The sequence below is a fragment of the Heterodontus francisci genome, chromosome 36 (assembly GCF_036365525.1).
Source record: "Heterodontus francisci isolate sHetFra1 chromosome 36, sHetFra1.hap1, whole genome shotgun sequence".
In the NCBI taxonomy this organism is placed as follows: Eukaryota; Metazoa; Chordata; class Chondrichthyes; order Heterodontiformes; family Heterodontidae; genus Heterodontus; species Heterodontus francisci.
In genome coordinates this window covers 4,597,939-4,617,853 of record NC_090406.1, presented here as the reverse complement: position 1 = coordinate 4,617,853, position 19,915 = coordinate 4,597,939, and the positions used below count along the sequence as shown (strand labels likewise).

The 19,915-nt window shown below is 44.3% G+C and overlaps 1 protein-coding gene across 1 annotated transcript in view; it reads left to right on the top strand.

The window, feature by feature from the left end:
- Positions 1-19,915, top strand: part of LOC137351332 (uncharacterized) — a 52,008-nt gene that overhangs the window by 7,980 nt on the left and 24,113 nt on the right. Inside the window, exons 6-11 of the mRNA XM_068015769.1 lie at positions 1,692-1,800; positions 10,728-10,889; positions 11,706-11,805; positions 12,353-12,872; positions 15,667-15,752; positions 15,807-16,578. Of these exons, the coding sequence (XP_067871870.1) occupies positions 1,692-1,800; positions 10,728-10,889; positions 11,706-11,805; positions 12,353-12,872; positions 15,667-15,752; positions 15,807-16,578 (1,749 nt within the window). The remainder of the gene's footprint in view (positions 1-1,691; positions 1,801-10,727; positions 10,890-11,705; positions 11,806-12,352; positions 12,873-15,666; positions 15,753-15,806; positions 16,579-19,915) is intronic.

Below are 19,915 nucleotides of genomic sequence, written 5' to 3'. Positions count from 1 at the left end.
TCATTTTAGGAAATGTAGAATCAGCAGAAAATCAGCTGTGAGGTGGCGAATTGATTCTTCAGATCTGATTGGTCAGTGCTGGGCATTTGACCAATGGTATCAGTGGCTGACATTGACCAATCACCAATCATACATGCTCTTACATAGGCACAAAAGCTTTACATTAATTGGTAAATGTGTATGTTCCAGTTACAGCATTTCATGTTTCACCCAGTCTCCACTAACTGAGGTCATCAAATAGCAAGCAATCCGGAATTAATGCTCTACATTAACTGGTTTGAACTCCCCGCAAATTTGGGTTGACCCAGTTTGTATTGCATTCAATTTTCTCAAACATAGATAACTTATGGTGCAGAAGGAGGCCGTTCAGCCCATCACATCTGTGCTGGCCGGAAAAGAGACTCGAAGCTTAATCCCACTTTCCAGCTCCTGATCCGTGGCCCTGCAGGTTACAGCACTTCAAATCCATATCCAAGTAATTTTTAAATGTAATGAGGGTTTCTGCCTCTCCCACCCCTTCAGGCAGTGAGTTCAAGACCCCCACCACCCTCTAGGTGAAAAAGATTGTCCTCCCCTCTAATCTTTCTACCAATTACTTCTGTGCCCCCTGGTTATTGACCTCTCTGTAACAGAATTAGGTCCTTCCTATCCACTCTATCTAGGTCCCTCATAATTTTATATCGCAATTAAATCTCTGCTCAGCCTCCTCTGTTCCAAATAAAACAACCCCAGCCTCTCCAAACCTTCCTCACAGCTAAGATTCTCCATTTCTGGCAACATTCTCGTAAATCTCCTCCATACCCTCTCTAGTCCAATCACATCCTTCCTGCAATGCAGTGACCAGCATTCCTCCACCCAGAAGATGAAGAAGCAGGGAATAAGAAAAGGTCTCCTGTCCATCAGATCTGTTTCCTGTACAGACCAGGTACAACACTGTCCGTCATGGACTCAACCCAACTCACTCAATCTGCTGTAGAATTAAAGCTCCGACAAATTTCATTGACACCTCCAAGGAAACCAAGCAGGATATCAGGTTACGTATCCAACCTTCCGACACAAACTAACAGCTTGGCCAGGTACATCCAACGGTTCACTCACTCATTATCCTTGCAATCCCAGGTACCCCTGAGTTATATGGAGTATTTAAGGAAAGTCTCACACTTATATAGCGTTTTTCACAACTTCCTGAAGTGTTTTACTGCCAATTAAGTACTTTTGAAGTGCAGTCACTGTTGTAGGAAACGGAGCAGCCAAATTGTGCACAGCAAGATCCCACAAGCAGCAACGTGATAATGACCAGACAATCTGTTTTAGTGATGTTGGTTGAGGGATAAATATTGGTCAGGGCACTGGGGAGAACTCCCCTGCTCTTCTTCAAAACAGTGCAATGGGAACTTTAACACCAGCTGGCAGACAGGCCTTCAGTTAAAAATCTCATTCAAAAGACGGTATCTCTGACATCACAGTATTCCCTCAGTACTGCACTGATAGTGCTGACCTGGATTATGGAGTGGGACTTGAACCCATGATCATCTGATTCAGAGATGTTTTTAATCACTAAAACCCTTTCAAAAATGCATTCATCTCCTTTTTAAAGGAGTTAATTGAGACAGAAACAATTCCTTTAGCTGCGTTTCCAATCCATGTAACAACCAGCCTACCCTCTAATAAAGATTTATTTTATTAAACAGGACCCAACATTTGTGGAGAAGAAAGAACGTTGCACATATTTGAAGAACAAGCTCTCGTACATCAAACAGCGAATCCAAGAATATGATTTAGAATGTAGCTCCAGGGACAGTTACTGAGAGTCTGACTGAAATAATATAAAAGAAAATAAAGAACTTGCATTTATATAGGACCTTCTTCATCCTTGAGACATCCTGAAGCACATCACAGCCAATGAATTGCTTTGGAATTTTAGTCAATATTATGTAGGCAAAACTGACAGTCAATTTTGTACAGCAAGATCCCATCAGTGGGTACAGAAGTGCATCAGTTACGTTACTGGGCTAGTAATCCAGAGAATGTTCAAATCCCGCCATGGCAGTTTGAGAATTTGAATTCAGTAAAAGTGACCATGAAGCTGTCGGATTGTCGGAAAATCTCAACTGTTACACTATTGTCCTTTAGGGAAGGAACCATGCCATCCTTACCCAGTCTGGGCTGATATACCAATGTGGTTGACACATAACTGCCCACTAAGTGGCCTAGCAAGGTGTACCTAGGCCAACTAGGTATGGGCAATAAAAGCCAGCCTTGCTGACGGTGCCCATATCCCGAGAATGAATCAAAAATGAAAATGAGATAAATGATCAGATGGTCTTTTTTTGAGTGACGTTGATTGAGGGAGGAGTGTTAGCCAGGATACATGGAGAACTCCCTGCTTTTCTTCAAATAGTGCTTTGGGATCTTTCGCATCCACCTAAACAGATAGATGGGGGCCTTGATTCACCGTCTCATCTCATCCAACAAGGGCGAAAGATAAGGGAACCAAAAACAGGGCTCCTTTTTTTTTTTTTTTAGAGATACAGCACTGAAACAGGCCCTTCGGCCCACCGAGTCTGTGCCGAACATCAACCACCCATTTATACCAATCCTACACTCATCCCATATTCCTACCAAACATCCCCACCTGTTCCTATATTGCCCTACCACCTACCATCCTTGGATGAGGACAATAGAGATTCTGATGAAACAAAAAAAGAGGGAGTACGATGCATGTCAGGTGAATTCTTCAAGTGAGAAACAGGCCATATACAATAAGTTGAGAGGGGAGATGAAGAGGAAAATAAGACTGGCAAAGAGAGACTATGAAAATAGAATGGCAGTTAACATAAAAGGAACCAAAAAATCTTCTACTGGCATGTAAATAGTAAGCGGGTAGCAAGAGGAGAAGTGGGGCCTATTAGAGACAGAGAAGGTAACATATGCTTAGAGCTGCAGGGCAAGGCTAATATACTTAATCAGTACTTTGTATCAGTATTCACTAAGGAAGTGGGATCTGACAAAATATCAGAGAGAGTAGAGGCAATGGATAGGGTTAAAATTGAGAGGGGTGAGGTACTAAAAATGCAGGCTATGCTTAGGGTAGATAAGTCACCTGGTCCAGATGGCTTGCATCCCAGGTTGCTAAAGGAAGTAGGGCTGGAGAAAGTGGAAGGGCTTTCTATGATCTTCTAATCTTCACTGGATATGGGGGAGGTGCCAGAGGATTGGAGAGTGGCAAATGTGACACCCTTATTCAAGAAAGGGTGTAAGGACAGTCCTAGCAACTACAGGCTAGTTAGTTCAACATCAGTGGTGGCTAATGTTTTAGAAACAATAATCAGGGAAAAAAGTTCAACAGGCACTTGGAGAGGTTTGAGTTAATTAAGGAGAGCCAGCATGGATTTGTAAAAGGGAGATCATGCTTGAATAATCCAATTGAATCTTTTGATGAAGTAACAAGAAGGTTGATGAAGGGAATGTGGTGGATGTTGTTTATCTGGATTTTTAGAAAGCGTTTGATAAAGTAACACATAAAAGGCTGGTTAACAAAATTGAGGCTCGTGGAATAGGAGGATCAGTGTCCAATTGCATAAATGATTGGCTTAAGGACAGAAAATGAGCCATGGTAAATGGTTGTTTTTCAGACTGGAGGATGGTAGACAGTGGTGTTCCCCAAGGGTCAGTGCTGGGGCCACAGCTTTCTTTGCTATATATAAATGACTTGGATCTTGGAACACAGAGTAGAATTTCAAAATTTGCCAATGATACCAAACTTGGAGGTGTGGCAAACAGTGAGGATGATATGAACTACCTGCAAATGGACATAGATAGGCTAGCAGAATGGGCAGACAAGTAGCAGACGGAATTTCATACTGACAAGTGTGAGGTGATGCATTTTGGCAGAAGGAATATGGAGAGGCAATATATACTTAATGACACAGTTCTAAAGAGTGTGCAGGAACAGAGGGACCTGGGGGTGCATGTGCATCGATCTTTGAAGGTGGCAGGACATATTGAGAAAGTGGTTAGTCAAGCATGTGGGATCTTGGGCTTCATAAAGAGAGGCATTGAGTACAAAAACAGGGAAGTTAAGCTGAACCTTTATAAAGCTCTGGTTAGGCACCAACTAGAGTATTGCATCCAGTTCTAGTTACCACACTTCAGGGAGGATGTGAGGGTCCTTGAGAGGGTGCAGAGGAGATTTACCAGAATGATTTCCGGGCTGAGGGATTTTAGTTACAAGGTTAGGTTGGAAAAACTGTGGTTGTTCTCCTTAGAGCAAAGGAGATTGAGGGGAGATTTAATAGAGGTGTACAAGATTATAAGTGGCTTAGAAAAGTTAGACAAGGAAAAACTATTCCCATTAAATAATTGAAAGCTTTGGGCAAGAGATGCAGGGGGAATATGAGGAAGAACTTTTTTACACAGTGGGTGGTAATGACCTGGAACTTGCCGCCCACAAGGGTGATGGAAGCAGAGACAATCAATAATTTCAAAAGAAAATTGGATGGGCAGTTGAAGGAAATAAACTTGAAGGGCTACGGGGATTGAGCAGGTGAGTGGGACTGACTGGATTAACTCCGTGGAGAGCCGGCATGGACTTGATGGGCCGAATGCCCTCCTTCTGTGCGGTAAATGATTCTATGACTCTATGAAAGACAATAATTCTTACAATGCAGCACTCCCTCAACACTGCACTGAGGTATTAGCCGAGATTATGTGTTCATCTTCTGGTTGGCAGCTCATAGTTATGTTGGATTTCTGTGGTGAGCTGCAGCTCAGTGGGTAGCACACTTGTCTCAGAGTGAAATGGTTTTGGGCTCAAGTCCTGCTCCGGGCACTTGAGCCCATACTTCAGGCTAACACTCCCAGTGCTAGGGAGTGCTACACTGTCATTAAACTGAGGCCTGGTTTGCCCTCTCAGTTGGATATAAAAGATCCCGTAGCACCATCTTGAAGAAGGATAGGGGAGTTCTCCTGCATGTCCTGGCCAATATTTATCCGTCAACCAAAATCATTAAAAACAGATTATCTGACCATTTCTTTCATTGCAGATGGTGGGAGCTTACTGTGAATAAATTGGTTGTCATGTTTCCTACATTACAACAGCAACTACATTTCAAAAGTATTTAATTGGCTGTGAAACATTGTGGGACGCCCTGAGATTGTGAAAGGTGCTATAGAAATGCAAGTCTTTTCTTTCCTGACTTCATTCTGTTTTTATAATGTGTAAGTTGAAAATAAACTTTTTTTTAAGATAAAGGGTGGGATCCTCTTTGGAAATCGTGTTAGGTCTGGAACATACTTTCTAATTGTGTCATTCAGTGTCCCCATCAAACACTCCCAGGACAGGTACAGCACGGGGGTTAGATACAGAGTAAAGCTCCCTCTACACTGTCCCCATCAAACACTCCCAGGACAGGTACAGCACGGGGTTAGATACAGAGTAAAGCTCCCTCTACACTGTCCCCATCAAACACTCCCAGGACAGGGACAGCACGGGGTTAGATACAGAGTAAAGCTCCCTCTACACTGTCCCCATCAAACACTCCCAGGACAGGTACAGCACGGGGTTAGATACAGAGTAAAGCTCCCTCTACACTGTCCCCATCAAACACTCCCAGGACAGGTACAGCACGGGGTTAGATACAGAGTAAAGCTCCCTCTACACTGTCCCCATCAAACACTCCCAGGACAGGTACAGCACGGGGTTAGTCTCTCTACGCGGGAGTCCTCCCCCTTTACATCGGGGACCTGGGGTGGAGGGTGTTGCACAGGGCAGTCCCGTGCAATAGGCTTTTAAGTAGGTTCACGGACTCCCAGGCCAGCTGTACTTTCTGCGGCCTGGACGAGTCCGTGTTCCACATTTATACGGAGTGTGCGAGGTTGCAGCCCCTATTTGAGTATCTGAAGGGGCTGCTCCTCAAATTCTGGCTGCACTTCAGTCCCACGCTCCTGATCTTTGGGCACCCGGTGCGGAGGGGCTTGGGCCGGGAGGAGGATCTCCTCGTCGGTCTGCTCCTGGGCCTGGCCAAGGTGGCAATTCACAGGTCCAGGTTGCGGGCCGTCGGGGGTTCCGTCCTCCCCGATTGCCTGCCCCTCTTCCGCGGTTACGTTCGCGCCCGGGTGTCCCTGGAAAAGGAGCATGCGGTGTCCGCCGGTACGCTTGAGGCCTTCCGCGACCGGTGGGCACCGCAGGGACTGGAGTGCATCGTCGACGCCGAGAATGGCATTTTAATTTGAGTTTTTTGTTTATTTATCTGTTTTAATAAAGTTATTTTAAAACTGTAAATATGTACATAAAGGGGGCCTGAGGGATAAAGGCCCCCTCGATGTGAAAAATATAAAAGGGGCCTGGGGTATAAAGGTCACCTTGTGGGGAAAAAAAAAAAAACGGTGTTAGATACAGTCCGGCGAAAAAAAAAAAAAAAAAACGGGGGTTAGATACAGAGTAAAGCTCCCTCTACACTGTCCCCATCAAACACTCCCACGACAGGTACAGCACGGGGTTAGATACAGAGTAAAGCTCCCTCTACACTGTCCCCATCAAACACTCCCAGGACAGGGACAGCACGGGGTTAGATGCAGAGTAAAGCTCCCTCTACACTGTCCCCATCAAACACTCCCAGGACAGGTACAGCACGGGGTTAGATACAGAGTAAAGCTCCCTCTACACTGTCCCCATCAAACACTCCCACGACAGGTACAGCACGGGGGTTAGATACAGAGTAAAGCTCCCTCTACACTGTCCCCATCAAACACTCCCAGGACAGGTACAGCACGGGGTTAGTCTCTCTACGCGGGAGTCCTCCCCCTTTACATCGGGGACCTGGGGTGGAGGGTGTTGCACAGGGCAGTCCCGTGCAATAGACTTTTAAGCAGGTTCACGGACTCCCAGGCAGCCTGTACTTTCTGCGGCCTGGACAAGTCTGTATCCCATGTATATATGCAGTGTGCGAGGTTGCAACCCCTCTTTGAGTATTTGAAGGGGCTGCTCCACAAGTTCTGGCTGCACTTCAGTCCCATGCTCCTGATCTTTGGGAACCCGGTGAGGAGAGGCGTGGGCCAGGAGGAGGATCTCCTCGTCGGTCTGCTCCTGGGCCGTCGGGTGGTCCGTCCTCCCCGATTGCCTGCCCCTCTTCCGCGGTTTTATGTTCGTGCCCGGGTGTCCCGGAGAAGGAGCATGCGGTGTCCGCCGGTACGCTTGAGGCCTTCCGCGACCGGTGGGCACTGCAGGGACTGGAGTGCATTGTCAATGCCAAGAATGGCATTTTAATTTGAATTTTTTGTTTATTTGATTTTAATAAAATTATTTTTTTTCAAAAAAATGTATATAAAGGGGGCCTGAGGAATAAAGGCCCCCTCGACATAAAATATAAAAAAAAGAGAAAAAAAAGGCGTTAGATACAGAGTAAAGCCTCAACAAAGAAACAAGCTGATAAAAGAGGTTAAAAAAAAAACCGGGGTTAGATACAGAGTATAGCTCCCTCTACCCTGTCCCCATCAAACACTCCCAGGTCTGGTATAGTGGAAATACCCCAAGTATCTCAACTTTGTTCTCACTGTTATAGTTTCCCATTCCCGGCTCCATCTTGGTGAATCTATGCTGTTCATTCTTTGCAGCTTTAATATCCTTTCTATGATGGGGCTCCCAATACAGCACCTTATAACTGTCAATATTTTTTACTAAATTATTACTCCTTTACTCTTGTGTCCCCTCCATTCTTCACATCTGAGCTGGGGGGGAAATTACTCGTGGGCTTGATCCTGTATAGATTATCAGGTCATTACCACATAGCTGTTTGTGGGCCTGCTAGATCACTGGGGAGGGATAGTTAAAAAGGTCAACTGCATTGGTGTGGGAATGGAGTCACATATCGGCCCAGACTGGGTAGGGATGGCAGGTCAATGAACTAGTTTAGTTTTTATGACAATCCAACAGCTTCATGGTCACGGTTACTGATTCCAGCTTTTTATTTCAAGATTTCTTTTTTAACTAAATTCAAACTGCCTGGTGGAATCGTGAGCTCATATTTTCTTGATTATTAGTCCAGAAACAGTCTCACGCCCTTGGCTCTGCATCTGAAGATGTTTTTGATGTAAATAAATATACTCATACATTTGAATAGAGTCAAGTGCAAGCACGTTTAAAGCTGCCGAGCAGGCAGAGGGTCTGGGGCTATAGTACACCCATCCCTGAAGGTCTGTCACCAGATCCATGAGATTATTGTGAAAGCAATAATTAAATTAAAGAACAATTAAACATAGATCAAAAATACTCCTCTGTACAAGGCCTAGGTCTGACACTGAGAATGTTGGGTCCAGTTTTGATCATCTCACATGGTGCTGGCAAAGGTTCAGGGAAAGTCCGTTACTTTGATATGCAGATGAAAGAATCCTCAGTTATGAAAATAGGCTGAGATCTGAGGCTTTTTATTTTAGAAAAGGAAAGGAGGTTGGGGGCAGGCAGGGAGAGAGAGGGAGACAAAGAAAGAGTCAATGAAATAATTTTGAAATGTAGTCACTGTTGTAATGTAGGAATCACAGCAGCCAATTTGGTTGAAGAATAACTATTAGCCAGGATATCAGGGTGAACTGCCCTGCTCTTCTTTGTCATAACTTCATGGGATTTTTTTCAATCCACCTTAGAAAGCAGACAGGGCCTTGGCTCCACACCTCATTCGAAAGACAGCATCTCCAACAGTGTCGCTCTCCCTTAGTACTACATTGGAAGCATAGCCTGGATTATGTTCTTCAATCTCTGGAGTGGGTCTTGAATTTATAACCTTCTCACTCAGAGATAAGATTGCTACCCACTGATTCACAGCTGACACCTTGGAGAAGAATTGATTGAGGGCTTTAAAATAATATGGGGAAACTAACTGAGCTTTGCTCGATCAGGTAGGATTGGAGTCAGGAATGCAAGTTCAGTAAGTTCATCAATTTGCTGAAAGTTTTTTCCCTTCTTGCATTTCTGGGAGATTGGGTAGTAGTAATTGGGGGTGACAATGTGTGTTGTCACACATTGTTCTGCTGGACCAGAAAATCTTTGTCTGTGCAGTTTGGTTTATGTATTTATTTTTGGAATCAGTAATTGAACATTCACTATTAACTGGAATTTAGATATTTAAATAACGCAGATGAATAAAACTTCTCTCTGAATGATTGTGTGAGTGGGGCTTTTGGCTGCAGATTCCGTTTCTGCAGGTGGACGGGCTGGGATGGATTTTCAATCCGTTTCTGCAGTTTTTGCGAGATTTTATTCTGCATTATTGCAAATTGGTCTTACTGGGAGAGGTAGGGAGTTCTGATTCATTCCTTTCCAACCGTTTCCTAGAGGAGGGAGGGCTTTGTTTGCAACTGGCAGAGTGGAGGGAGTCAGAATTAGTGAACCTGAACTTTCGCCTCCTCTCAGGCTGCTCTTTGTTTTTCTCTCGGGTGAATGATTAATCCCCTCGCTGCCATTTTCCTTCTCAGTAACAGACTGAAACTATCAGAGTCAGAATAAGCCTGAGTGAGTGAGCAAGTGGGTGTAAACTTACAGTGGGGAAAAAAAAATCTTGGATTTTGGTTGCAGCTGACTGGATTCGGGAATTCCTTTCCGAGTCAAGATTGATTAAATAATATTTTTTCTCTAAGAACAAGTCAGTTTAAAAGGCTAGCAGGAAAGCAAATGATCACCGCACCAAGCTGAGAGTCACTGAGAGTTGAGAAGGTAAGTCAACGTGAAATGTACACGTTAAGTGTCAGTTTCGGGGGTTATTTTAACCCCCGGATGATTTCAGATTTTTTGAATTATTTTCAGTCAGGTCTTTTAAGAGTTATCATGGTAATTAAATGCAAATTGAAAGTTGAGTGCACAAATAAAACTTAGAAAGAAAGGAGCCGAACCGCAGGTAAATGTAGGTGAGTGAGCAAGAGAGAAAATGTGGGAAAGGGTTACAATTTGAGAAAATTACTGGAATAGAGAGGCAGACAAAGAATTTATTCATTGGGAGATTACGGAGCGTACAAGTGTCATCGCCCTGGAAATAAATGCTCCTTTCTGTAGCGGTTCCAAGTGCGATCAAAGAGGGGGAAACGGTGGCGCACTGATAATGTCACTGAGCTAGATCGAGAGGCCCAGGCTAATCCTCTGGGGACACGGGTTCAAATCCCACCGTGGCACTTGGGGGAAATTAAATTAAATTAATTACTAACAATTTGAAAGCTAGTCTCATTAAACTATCATTGATGGTCGTATGCCCTTTTCGGAAAAGAAATCTACGTGACTCCAGACCCACAGCAATGTGGTTGACTCTTAAATGCCCTTTGAAGTGGCCGAGCAAGCCACTCAGTTGTCAAGGGCACTTAGGGATGGGCAACAATTGCTGGCCTTGCCAGTGATGCCCACATCCCATGAAAGAATAAAAAAAAAGCCTCTTCATTTCTGACACTTGATTAAAAATGATGATTTTTCAAAGAATGTGATTCTTCTCTTTAGTTACAGGCTTTTGAAAGAATTGATAAATATTCATGTTCTGAAGAAGGGTCACTGACCCGAAACATTAACTCTGCTTCTCTCTCCACAGATGCTGCCAGACCTGCTGAGTATTTCCAGCATTTTTTGTTTTTATTTAGATATGTGATTTGTTATTTAAATTATTTTCCCCTCTGTCAAATATAGAGTTAGGAATTGAAGTTAGTTTTGTTAATTATTCTGGGAACGTTAAAATTAATTGTTCTGAATAACCCAGGGGGCTCTCTGGAAAGAACTTACTGTAAGTTGCTTAGGCCAGTTTTTCACATCTTCACTTATGATCCAGAATCAGGAGCTGATCGAGAGAGAAGTGGATTGGGAGTCTGTGCTCCAGTTAGTGCCTTGGTTGGGATTTATGTCACAATGGAAGAGGGTTGGAGTTAGTCCCTGGTGTCCATGGGGTGTGTAATTTAAAGGATTACCATCTCACCGGTAACACTCCAAAACTTGCTGGTCTTCCAGCGCAAAGAGTTGTCCACGACCGAGTGTTGCAGACTGGCACATTCCAAGGTCCAGGACTACGTGCTGAGGGACGCACTAAAGCTTGGGGCAGCCGCCGCAAAGGCTCAATGGGGAAAGACCACTGAGTAAGGTCCCCCCACCAAGGTGAACTGAGGGGCTGGAAACCGTGTAAAACCCCTCGGGCTGGTTTTGCTGTGTAATGCAAATGTACATTGCATAGAAAATGGAATGGAAAGAGTTGTGAGGCAACTCATGTTCTGTATCGAAGGAATCTGATCGAGATTGTATTTTCTGAAATGTCAAATTTGAACTGTTTTGTAAAGTATTTTTTACAAACTTTTAGGAATAAAGTATATTTTTGAAAAAAATCTCACCAGGTGGTTTACCAAATACGTTCCTCAAAATGACCGAATAAATTCCCAATCCCAGAGAATTTCCATTTTTTGTTTCCTAATTGAATCTGGAATTAGATGGATCACGCAGGAATCTTCAGTCCTTTTTATTTTGTTTCTGTCTGGAGTCAGGATAAGCTGATGTTGGCTGTAGCTCAGTGAAGCCCAATCTGGTCTCTGGAGTCAGAAAGTCCTGGTTTCAAAGTTCCACTCAAGACTTGATTCCACAATTCAGACTGACCCCCCTTTAAAAAAAAATCTGCAGATGCGACTGACATTTATTGCCTGTCCCTAGTTCCCTGAGAAAGTGCTAGTGAACTGTCTTCTTGAACTATTTGTAGCAGTTTTGATACAACTCTGGGACTTGCTGAATCACTTCAGAGGGCAGTTCAGAGTCAACCACATTGATGTGGGACTGGAGTCACATATAAACCAGACCAGGTAAGAAAGGCAGGTTCCTGTCCTTAGAGAACATCAGTGTAGAGGAGAGTGAAAAGTGATCACTTTTAAATTACTTTAGTAGAAGGTGATATTAACATGATGGGCCCCAACTACTCCCAATAATGTTTAATTTGGGGAACCCAATAAACAAAGGAACTTTACGTTGAAATGAAGGTGCAGCATTAAAACTAAACTAGTTTGACAAGACACTAAGAAGTCTAAACTAGTTTGGCTTTGCTAAATACCTAACAAGCCTAAAATATGACTCCATCCATGGATACTGACTGAACTGGTGAGTATTTCCAGCACTTTGTTCTGCTAAGTTAAGTTTTCTAAATAACTAGCAACACTTGAGCTACATTCGATTAAATAATTAACTAAACCGTATAAAATCTGACAAACTAACTAAACTAAACCGTGAAGTTAAGTGTGGTAAGAAACGATTGAGACTTAATTATCATTTGCTTTGGTAGGCACATAACAAGACTAAATTAGCACTTATTAAGTTTTAGCCCATTCAATTCCACTGTACACAATCCCAATTCAGCAACCCCTTCCCATTCACTCCCATTATACAATCTCCCAATGGACCCAAACACTTCCCATTCACTCCCACTGTACACAATCCTAACGGACCCAAATTCTTCCCATTCACTCCCACTGTACACAATGCTAACAGACCCAAACTCTTCCCGTACACTCCCACTGTACACAATCCTAATGGACCCAAACTCTTCCCATTCACCCCCACTGTACACAATCCTAATGGACCAAAACTCTTCCCATTCAATCCCACTGTACACAATCCCAATGGACCCAAACTCTTCCCATTCACTCCCACTGTACACAATCCTAACGGACCCAAACCCTTCCCGTACACTCCCACTGTACACAATCCTAATGGACCCAAACTCTTCCCATTCACTCCCACTGTACACAATCCCAATGGACCCAAACTCTTCCCATTCACTCCCACTGTACACAATCCTAACGGACCCAAACTCTTCCCATTCACTCCCACTGTAGACAATCCCAATGGACCCAAACTCTTCCCATTCACTCCTACTGTACACAATCCCAATGGACCCAAACTCTTCCCATTCACTCCCACTGTACACAATTCCAATGGACCCAAACTCTTCCCATTCACTCCCACTGTACACAATCCCAATGGACCCAAACTCTTCCCATTCACTCCCACTGTACACAATCCTAACGGACCCAAACTCTTCCCATTCACTCCCACTGTACACAATCCTAACGGACCCAAATGCTTCCCATTCACTCCCACTGTACACAATCCTAACAGACCCAAACTCTTCCCATTCACTCCTACTGTACACAATCCCAATGGACCCAAACTCTTCCCATTCACTCCCACTGTACACAATTCCAATGGACCCAAACTCTTCCCATTCACTCCCACTGTACACAATTCCAATGGACCCAAACTCTTCCCATTCACTCCCACTGTACACAATCCCAATGGACCCAAACACTTCCCATTCACTCCCACTGTACGCAATCCTAACAGACCCAAACTCTTCCCATTCACTCCCACTGTACACAATCCTAACGGACCCAAACTCTTCCCATTCACTCCCACTGTACACAATCCTAACAGACCCAAACTCTTCCCATTCACTCCCACTGTACACAATCCTAACGGACCCAAATGCTTCCCATTCACTCCCACTGTACACAATCCTAACAGACCCAAATTCTTCCCGTACACTCCCACTGTACACAATCCCAATGGACCCAAACTCTTTCCATTCACTCTCACTGTACACAATCCCAATGGACCCAAACTCTTCCCATTCAATCCCACTGTACACAATCCCAATGGACCCAAACTCTTCCCATTCACTCCCACTGTACACAATCCCAATGGACCCAAACTCTTCCCATTCACTCCTACTGTACACAATCCTAACGGACCCAAACTCTTCCCATTCACTCCCACTGTAGACAATCCTAATGGACCAAACTCTTCCCATTCACTCCCACTGTACACAATCCCAATTCAGCAACCCCTTCCCATTCACTCCCATTATAAAATCTCCCAATGGACCCAAACTCTTCCCATTCACTCCCACTGTAGACAATCCTAATGGACCAAACTCTTCCCATTCACTCCCACTGTACACAATCCCAATTCAGCAACCCCTTCCCATTCACTCCCATTATAAAATCTCCCAATGGACCCAAACTCTTCCCATTCACTCCCACTGTACACAATCCTAATGGACCAAAACTCTTCCCATTCACTCCCAGTGTACACAATCCTAACGGACCCAAACTCTTCCCATTCACTCCCACTGTACACAATCCCAATGGACCCAAACTCTTCCCATTCACTCCTACTGTACACAATCCCAATTCAGCAACCCCTTCCCATTCACTCCCACTGTACACAATCCTAACGGACCCAAACGCTTCCCATTCACTCCCAGTGTACACAATCCTAACGGACCCAAACTCTTCCCATTCACTCCCACTGTACACAATCCTAACGGACCCAAACTCTTCCCATTCACTCCCACTGTACACAATCCTAACGGACCCAAATGCTTCCCATTCATTCCCACTGTACACAATCCTAACAGACCCAAACTCTTCCCATTCACTCCCACTGTACACAAACCTAATGGATCAAACTCTTCCCATTCACTCCCATTGTACACCTATTTACCTTAGTAGAGGGGTCAAAAAAGAGGAACATAGATTTAAAGTAATTGGGAGAAGGCTTAGAGGGGTGATGAGGAAACATGTTTTCATCAGAGAGTGTTAGGAACCTGAAACTCACTGCCTGAAAGGGGGTAGAGGCAGAAACTCTCACCCCATTTAAAAAGCACTTGGATGTCTACTTGAAGGGCTGTGACCTGCAGGGCTGCCAACACGTGCAGGAAGGTTGGATTAAGCTGGGTAGCTCTTCATCGACTGGCATGGACACGATGGACCAAATGGCCTCCTTCTGTGTCATAAATTCTTTATGATTCTATAACCAGCTAAGCTAGCACAAAGTTAAATTTGGTAAATAGCTGCTAAGACTAGACTTGTAGTCAGTTATTATAATCTATGACTAGTTTGCAAAGTGATGGAGAAAGAGTGGGGGAGTGGAACTAATGAGGTAGCTTTTTCAAAGAACCAGCACAGGCTTGATGGGCTGAATGGTCTCCCTCTGTGCTGCATGGATTCAAGGACTGGCATTGAATTTTGACTTTACTCCAACCCTGTTTGAAAATCCCGCGTTACTAATTGGTTGATTTTAAAATTGATTCACATTAGACCAAAGTTGTTCTAGTCCCTGACCTCTCACTTCTGGGATATTGAAGTCAGTTAGTGCCCAGGTCCATGTCACTAAGCTGTCTGCTAGTGGACACATAGATCATTCAAACCCAACATCTGGGATTACTCAGTATCTAAAATGTGAATCATGTCAAAAGGGAATGAACCTGAATTCAAACAGAGTGGTTAGCACCGCAGCCTCACAGCTCCAGCAACCCGGGTTCGGTTCTGGGTACTGCTTGTGCGGAGTTTGCAAGTTCTCCCTGTGACCGCGTGGGTTTCCGCCGGGTGCTCCGGTTTTCTCCCACAGCCAAAGACTTGCAGGTTGATAGGTAAATTGGCCATTGTAAATTGCCCCTAGTGTAGGTAGGTGGTAGGAGAATAGTGGGGATGTGGTAGGGAATATGGGATTAATGTAGGATTAGTATAAATGAGTGGTTTTTGGTCGGCACAGACTTGGTGGGCCGAAGGGCCTGTTTCAGTGCTGTATCTCTCTATGACTCTAAAATAACTGAGTAGATTTAGTCCAAGTTAATTCCAAGATGCTTATTGGATGTTTTGGTTTATGAGACATTGTGGACCATCTCTGGACACAGTGACGCAGTCCCAGCCACAGTGACCATCGTTCAATACAGTGCTGTTGACTTGACTTACTGGTAAATTTCCCTCCTTTTTGTGTTCATTTCTAGGTCACGTCAACCAGTTTAAAGTATTTGTTTGGGACTTATCATCACCATCATCACCATGTATGAGAACCGACCCTTGGGGAGCCCCCCTGCCTACAGCCCAACTCATTTCAGTCAGCCCATCCCATACAGACCCTCTGTGGGCAGTTATGAATATGATGTGCGTTCCCCTCCACCAGGCTCTTACTACATTGAGGATAAGCCACAGCACTTCTACAAATGGACTTCCCCAGCAGGGATCATCCGTATTTTAGAGGGCATCGTCATAATCCTGTGTCTCGCTATTTTTGCCTGTGTGGCATCAACATTGCAATGGCAATATGGTTATGGATATGGCGGATTAATGGGAGGAAGCGGGTACTATCCCGGGATGGGGGGTAGTAGCTATTACCCTGGGATGGGCGGGATGGGCGGGATGGGCGGGATGGGCGGGATGGGCGGGTACGGCTATAACAATGGCCACACCGACCCCAGGGCTGCCACTGGCTTCATGATTGCGATGGCAGCCATCTCCTTTATCGTTGTCTTGGCCTTCTTTATCACCAGCGTCAGCAAGTCCCACAACTCCAGGAGCCGGAAGTTTTACCTGTTGGTGCTGATATTCAGTGCTATCCTGGGTGGGTTGGAGCTGATTGCCAGCATTGTATATATCATGGGGGTCAATCCCATGGCCGGGAGTGCAGGATCCATGTACTACTCCCAGATGAGGATGTTATGCAGCCAGTTCTATTCAGGAGGTGCTGCGATACTCGGTAATCAATATCTATATCACTATTGTATTGTGGATCCTCAAGAGGTGAGTCACACTTTATTATTACTGTAGTGTCCCAGCCTTTGGTAGATTGAAGATTCATTCTTCCACTCTTATGTATGTTTATTGCTAAAACATGATAAAGTTTATGATTCATATGGCTCAATTATAAAATTCACCACCCTAAATCATAAACTCTAGGAAAGGCTTTGGTTTCACCCTGCTCTGTGTTGACAAACTCAATCATAGGAACGTAGGAACAGGAAAAGGCCACTCTATCCTTCGACCCTCTTCCACTATTCATTATGTTCATGACTGATCTGTGCCTGAACACCTTTGCTCCATATCACCATTACTAACAAAAATCTGTCAATCAGTCTAGAAGGTTTGAATTGTCTCAGAATCCTCAGCTTTTTGGGGGAGAGAGTTCCAGATTTCCACTCCCCTTTGTGTGAAGAAGTGTTTCCTGACATCACCCCTGAACGGCCTGGCTCGAATTTTAAGGTTCTGCCCCCTTGTTCTGGACTCCCCTCACCAGAGGAACTAGTTTCTCTATCCTACCAACTCCTTTAATCACCTTAAACACTCCTATTACATTAACACTTAATTTTCTAAATTCAAGGGAATACAATCAGCCTTCATAATTTAACTCTTTTGGCCCCAAGGATGGCAGGACTGACGTATGAGGAGAGATTGAATCGGTTAGGATTATATTCGCTGGAGTTCAGAAGAGTGAGAAGGGATTTCATAGAAACCTATAAAATTCTAACAGGACTTGACAGAGTAGATGCAGGAAGGATGTTCCCGATGGTGGGGGAGTCCAGAACTAGGGGTCATAGTCTAAGGATATGGGGTAAACCTTTCAGGACTGAAATGAGGAGAAATTTCTTCACCCAGAGAGTGGTGAATCTGTGGAATTCACTACCACAGAAAGCAGTTGATGCCAAAACATTGTATGTTTTCAAGAAGGAGTTAGATATAGCTCTTGGGGCGAAAGGGATCAAAGGATATGGGGGGAAAGCAGGAACAGGTTACTGAGTTGGATGATCAGCCATGATCATAATGAATGGCGGAGCAGGCTCGAAGGGCCGAATGGCCTACTCCTGCTCCTATTTTCTCTGTTTCTAACCAAGATTCGATACAACTGAAGTGTAACTTCCTCCCCACTGAGATAAAGGCCAGCATTTTACTAGACTTTTTGATTTTTTTTCTCTGCCTGTCCACTCGCTGCAGTTTCTATGGTGAAGGCACTCTGACTGTGCTGTTAGGGAGAGAGTTCGAGGCTTTGGCCCAGTGGTGATAAAGGAAAAGTGATATATTTCCAAGTCAGGATGGTGTTTGAGTTGGAGGGAAACAAGAGCCTGCTGCCCTTGTCCTTCTTGGTGGTAGAGGTCGCAAGTTTGGAAGGTGCTGTCTAAGGAACCTCGGTGAGTTGTTGCAGTGCATCATGTAGATGGTAAACACTGCTGCCACTGTGCGTCGGTGGTGGAGGGAGTGAATGTTTTAAGGTGGTGGATGGAGTGCTGATCAAGCAACTGCTTTGTCCTGAAGCTTGTTGAATGTTGTTGGAGCTGCACCCATCTAGGAAAATGGGGAGTGTTTCATCACACTCCTGACTTCGGCCTTTTTTTGCTAATCTCTTGTCTGGAAACATGTCAAATGCTTTCTGGAAGGCTTTCTGATATATTGATACCAACCATAGACACACCCTTATACAACATGTCAAAGGCATCAAATAAATTCAGTTAGATTAGTCAGACATGATTTATCCATGCTGCCTCTCCCTGATCAGCTGAAATTTTTCCAAGTGTTCAGTCCTTCTATCCCTAATGACAGATTCTAGTAACATCCCCATTAACTCAGCCAGGGTTTCAGTGGGTGTCTGACAATTGACCTCAATGTCCCCTGCTAGGGGGGAAGTTAAGAAGGGGGGGGAAGTTAAGAAGGGTCAGGACTTCGGGTTGGTGCCTGTGGATTGAGGTTGCCAACTCCCTAGGATTGCTCTGGAATCTCCTGGAATTGACAACTGATCTCCAGGACACTGCTGTGAGCAACCCAGGGAAAAAAATCAATGGAGCAATTCTCTTCGAACACTTTTGTTTATTTTAGTTTTGAAAATATCAGACCCAGGGAGAAAAGACTATTGACTGAGTCAGGATTCGTCCAATGAAGAGTCTGTTCACTTTCCAATTGGCTATGGGAAGGCGGGGTGGGGCAAGGATGGACATGTCAAGCGACCAATGGCGGGAGTGAGTGGGCGAGGTAGTTGAAGGCAAAAGGGCTTGTGATGAAACCTCCTGCAATATGTCCAATCAGAGTTGGCAGCTGTACTGTGGACCCCTGTTGGGACGTGAGTGTGTGTTGATGGAGGATCGAAGCTCAAGCCTTCTTGATCCAGTTCCACTCGGGGCAGACATTTAATCAGCTGTGATATGCAGCAGCCACTGACTGCAGACTGAGCCAAACTTGGCAGAAATCAGCTTATTATCATTAGCTTCACCAGAGGTCACATCTGAAGGTTGCTTCTGTAATTTTAATATATAAAGGTAGGAGTGGGACATGAGTCAGATCCTGTAGTTAGTCTGTCAGGGCTGTGAGGGAAATATTTGAGACAATTGAGATGCTATCGGTGTTCACCCAAAAAGAATTCAGCTGATGGAAAATAGTCAGAGTTTGAGAAAGAGTTAGTCGTGCCTTATGAGTCTGTTGGAATTCATTGTGGACGTGAACTCACTGAAGTGGATGAGGGGGCCCCAAGGAATTTAACTATTCAGATTCAGAGAGATTATCTCATAAAATACCGCGTTTTGAGTCCTTTTGAAAGGAACAATGGCAAAAAGCACAAAAGAGAGACACAAAACCACACATTATTTAGAAGGAAATCAAGGGATTTGCGGATGAGGCAGGAAAGTGCAGTAGATGTAGATCAGCCATGATCTTATTGAATGCTGGAGCAGGCTCAGCGATGTATGGCCTATTCCTGCTCCTCGTTCTTGTGTTGTTAACAACAGCAAAAAAAAGTTGATGGCGATGCAGAGAAAGTGTTGGAAAAACACAGGCTGTCCAGCCCATAATGCCAGCCTGCGCTCTGTCAGATACTGACTGACCAACTGACACTTTTTCCAGCATTTACCAGTTCCTGTTCTGTTTTCCACCTGTTGGATTGACTTGATTGGTAGCAAACTCCCCTCAGTCAGAAGGGTCCTGTTTAATGAATGAAACCTTTGTTAGAGGGAAGAGTAGTTCTTGCATAGAATGGAACTCGGCTAAAGCAATTATTCCCATGTCAGTTCACTCATTTTGAAAAGGAGAGTTTTTCATTTATTGATTTTTTTTAGTTCATTCATTCATTTTCATGTATTAGTCTGAAAGATATTGGAGA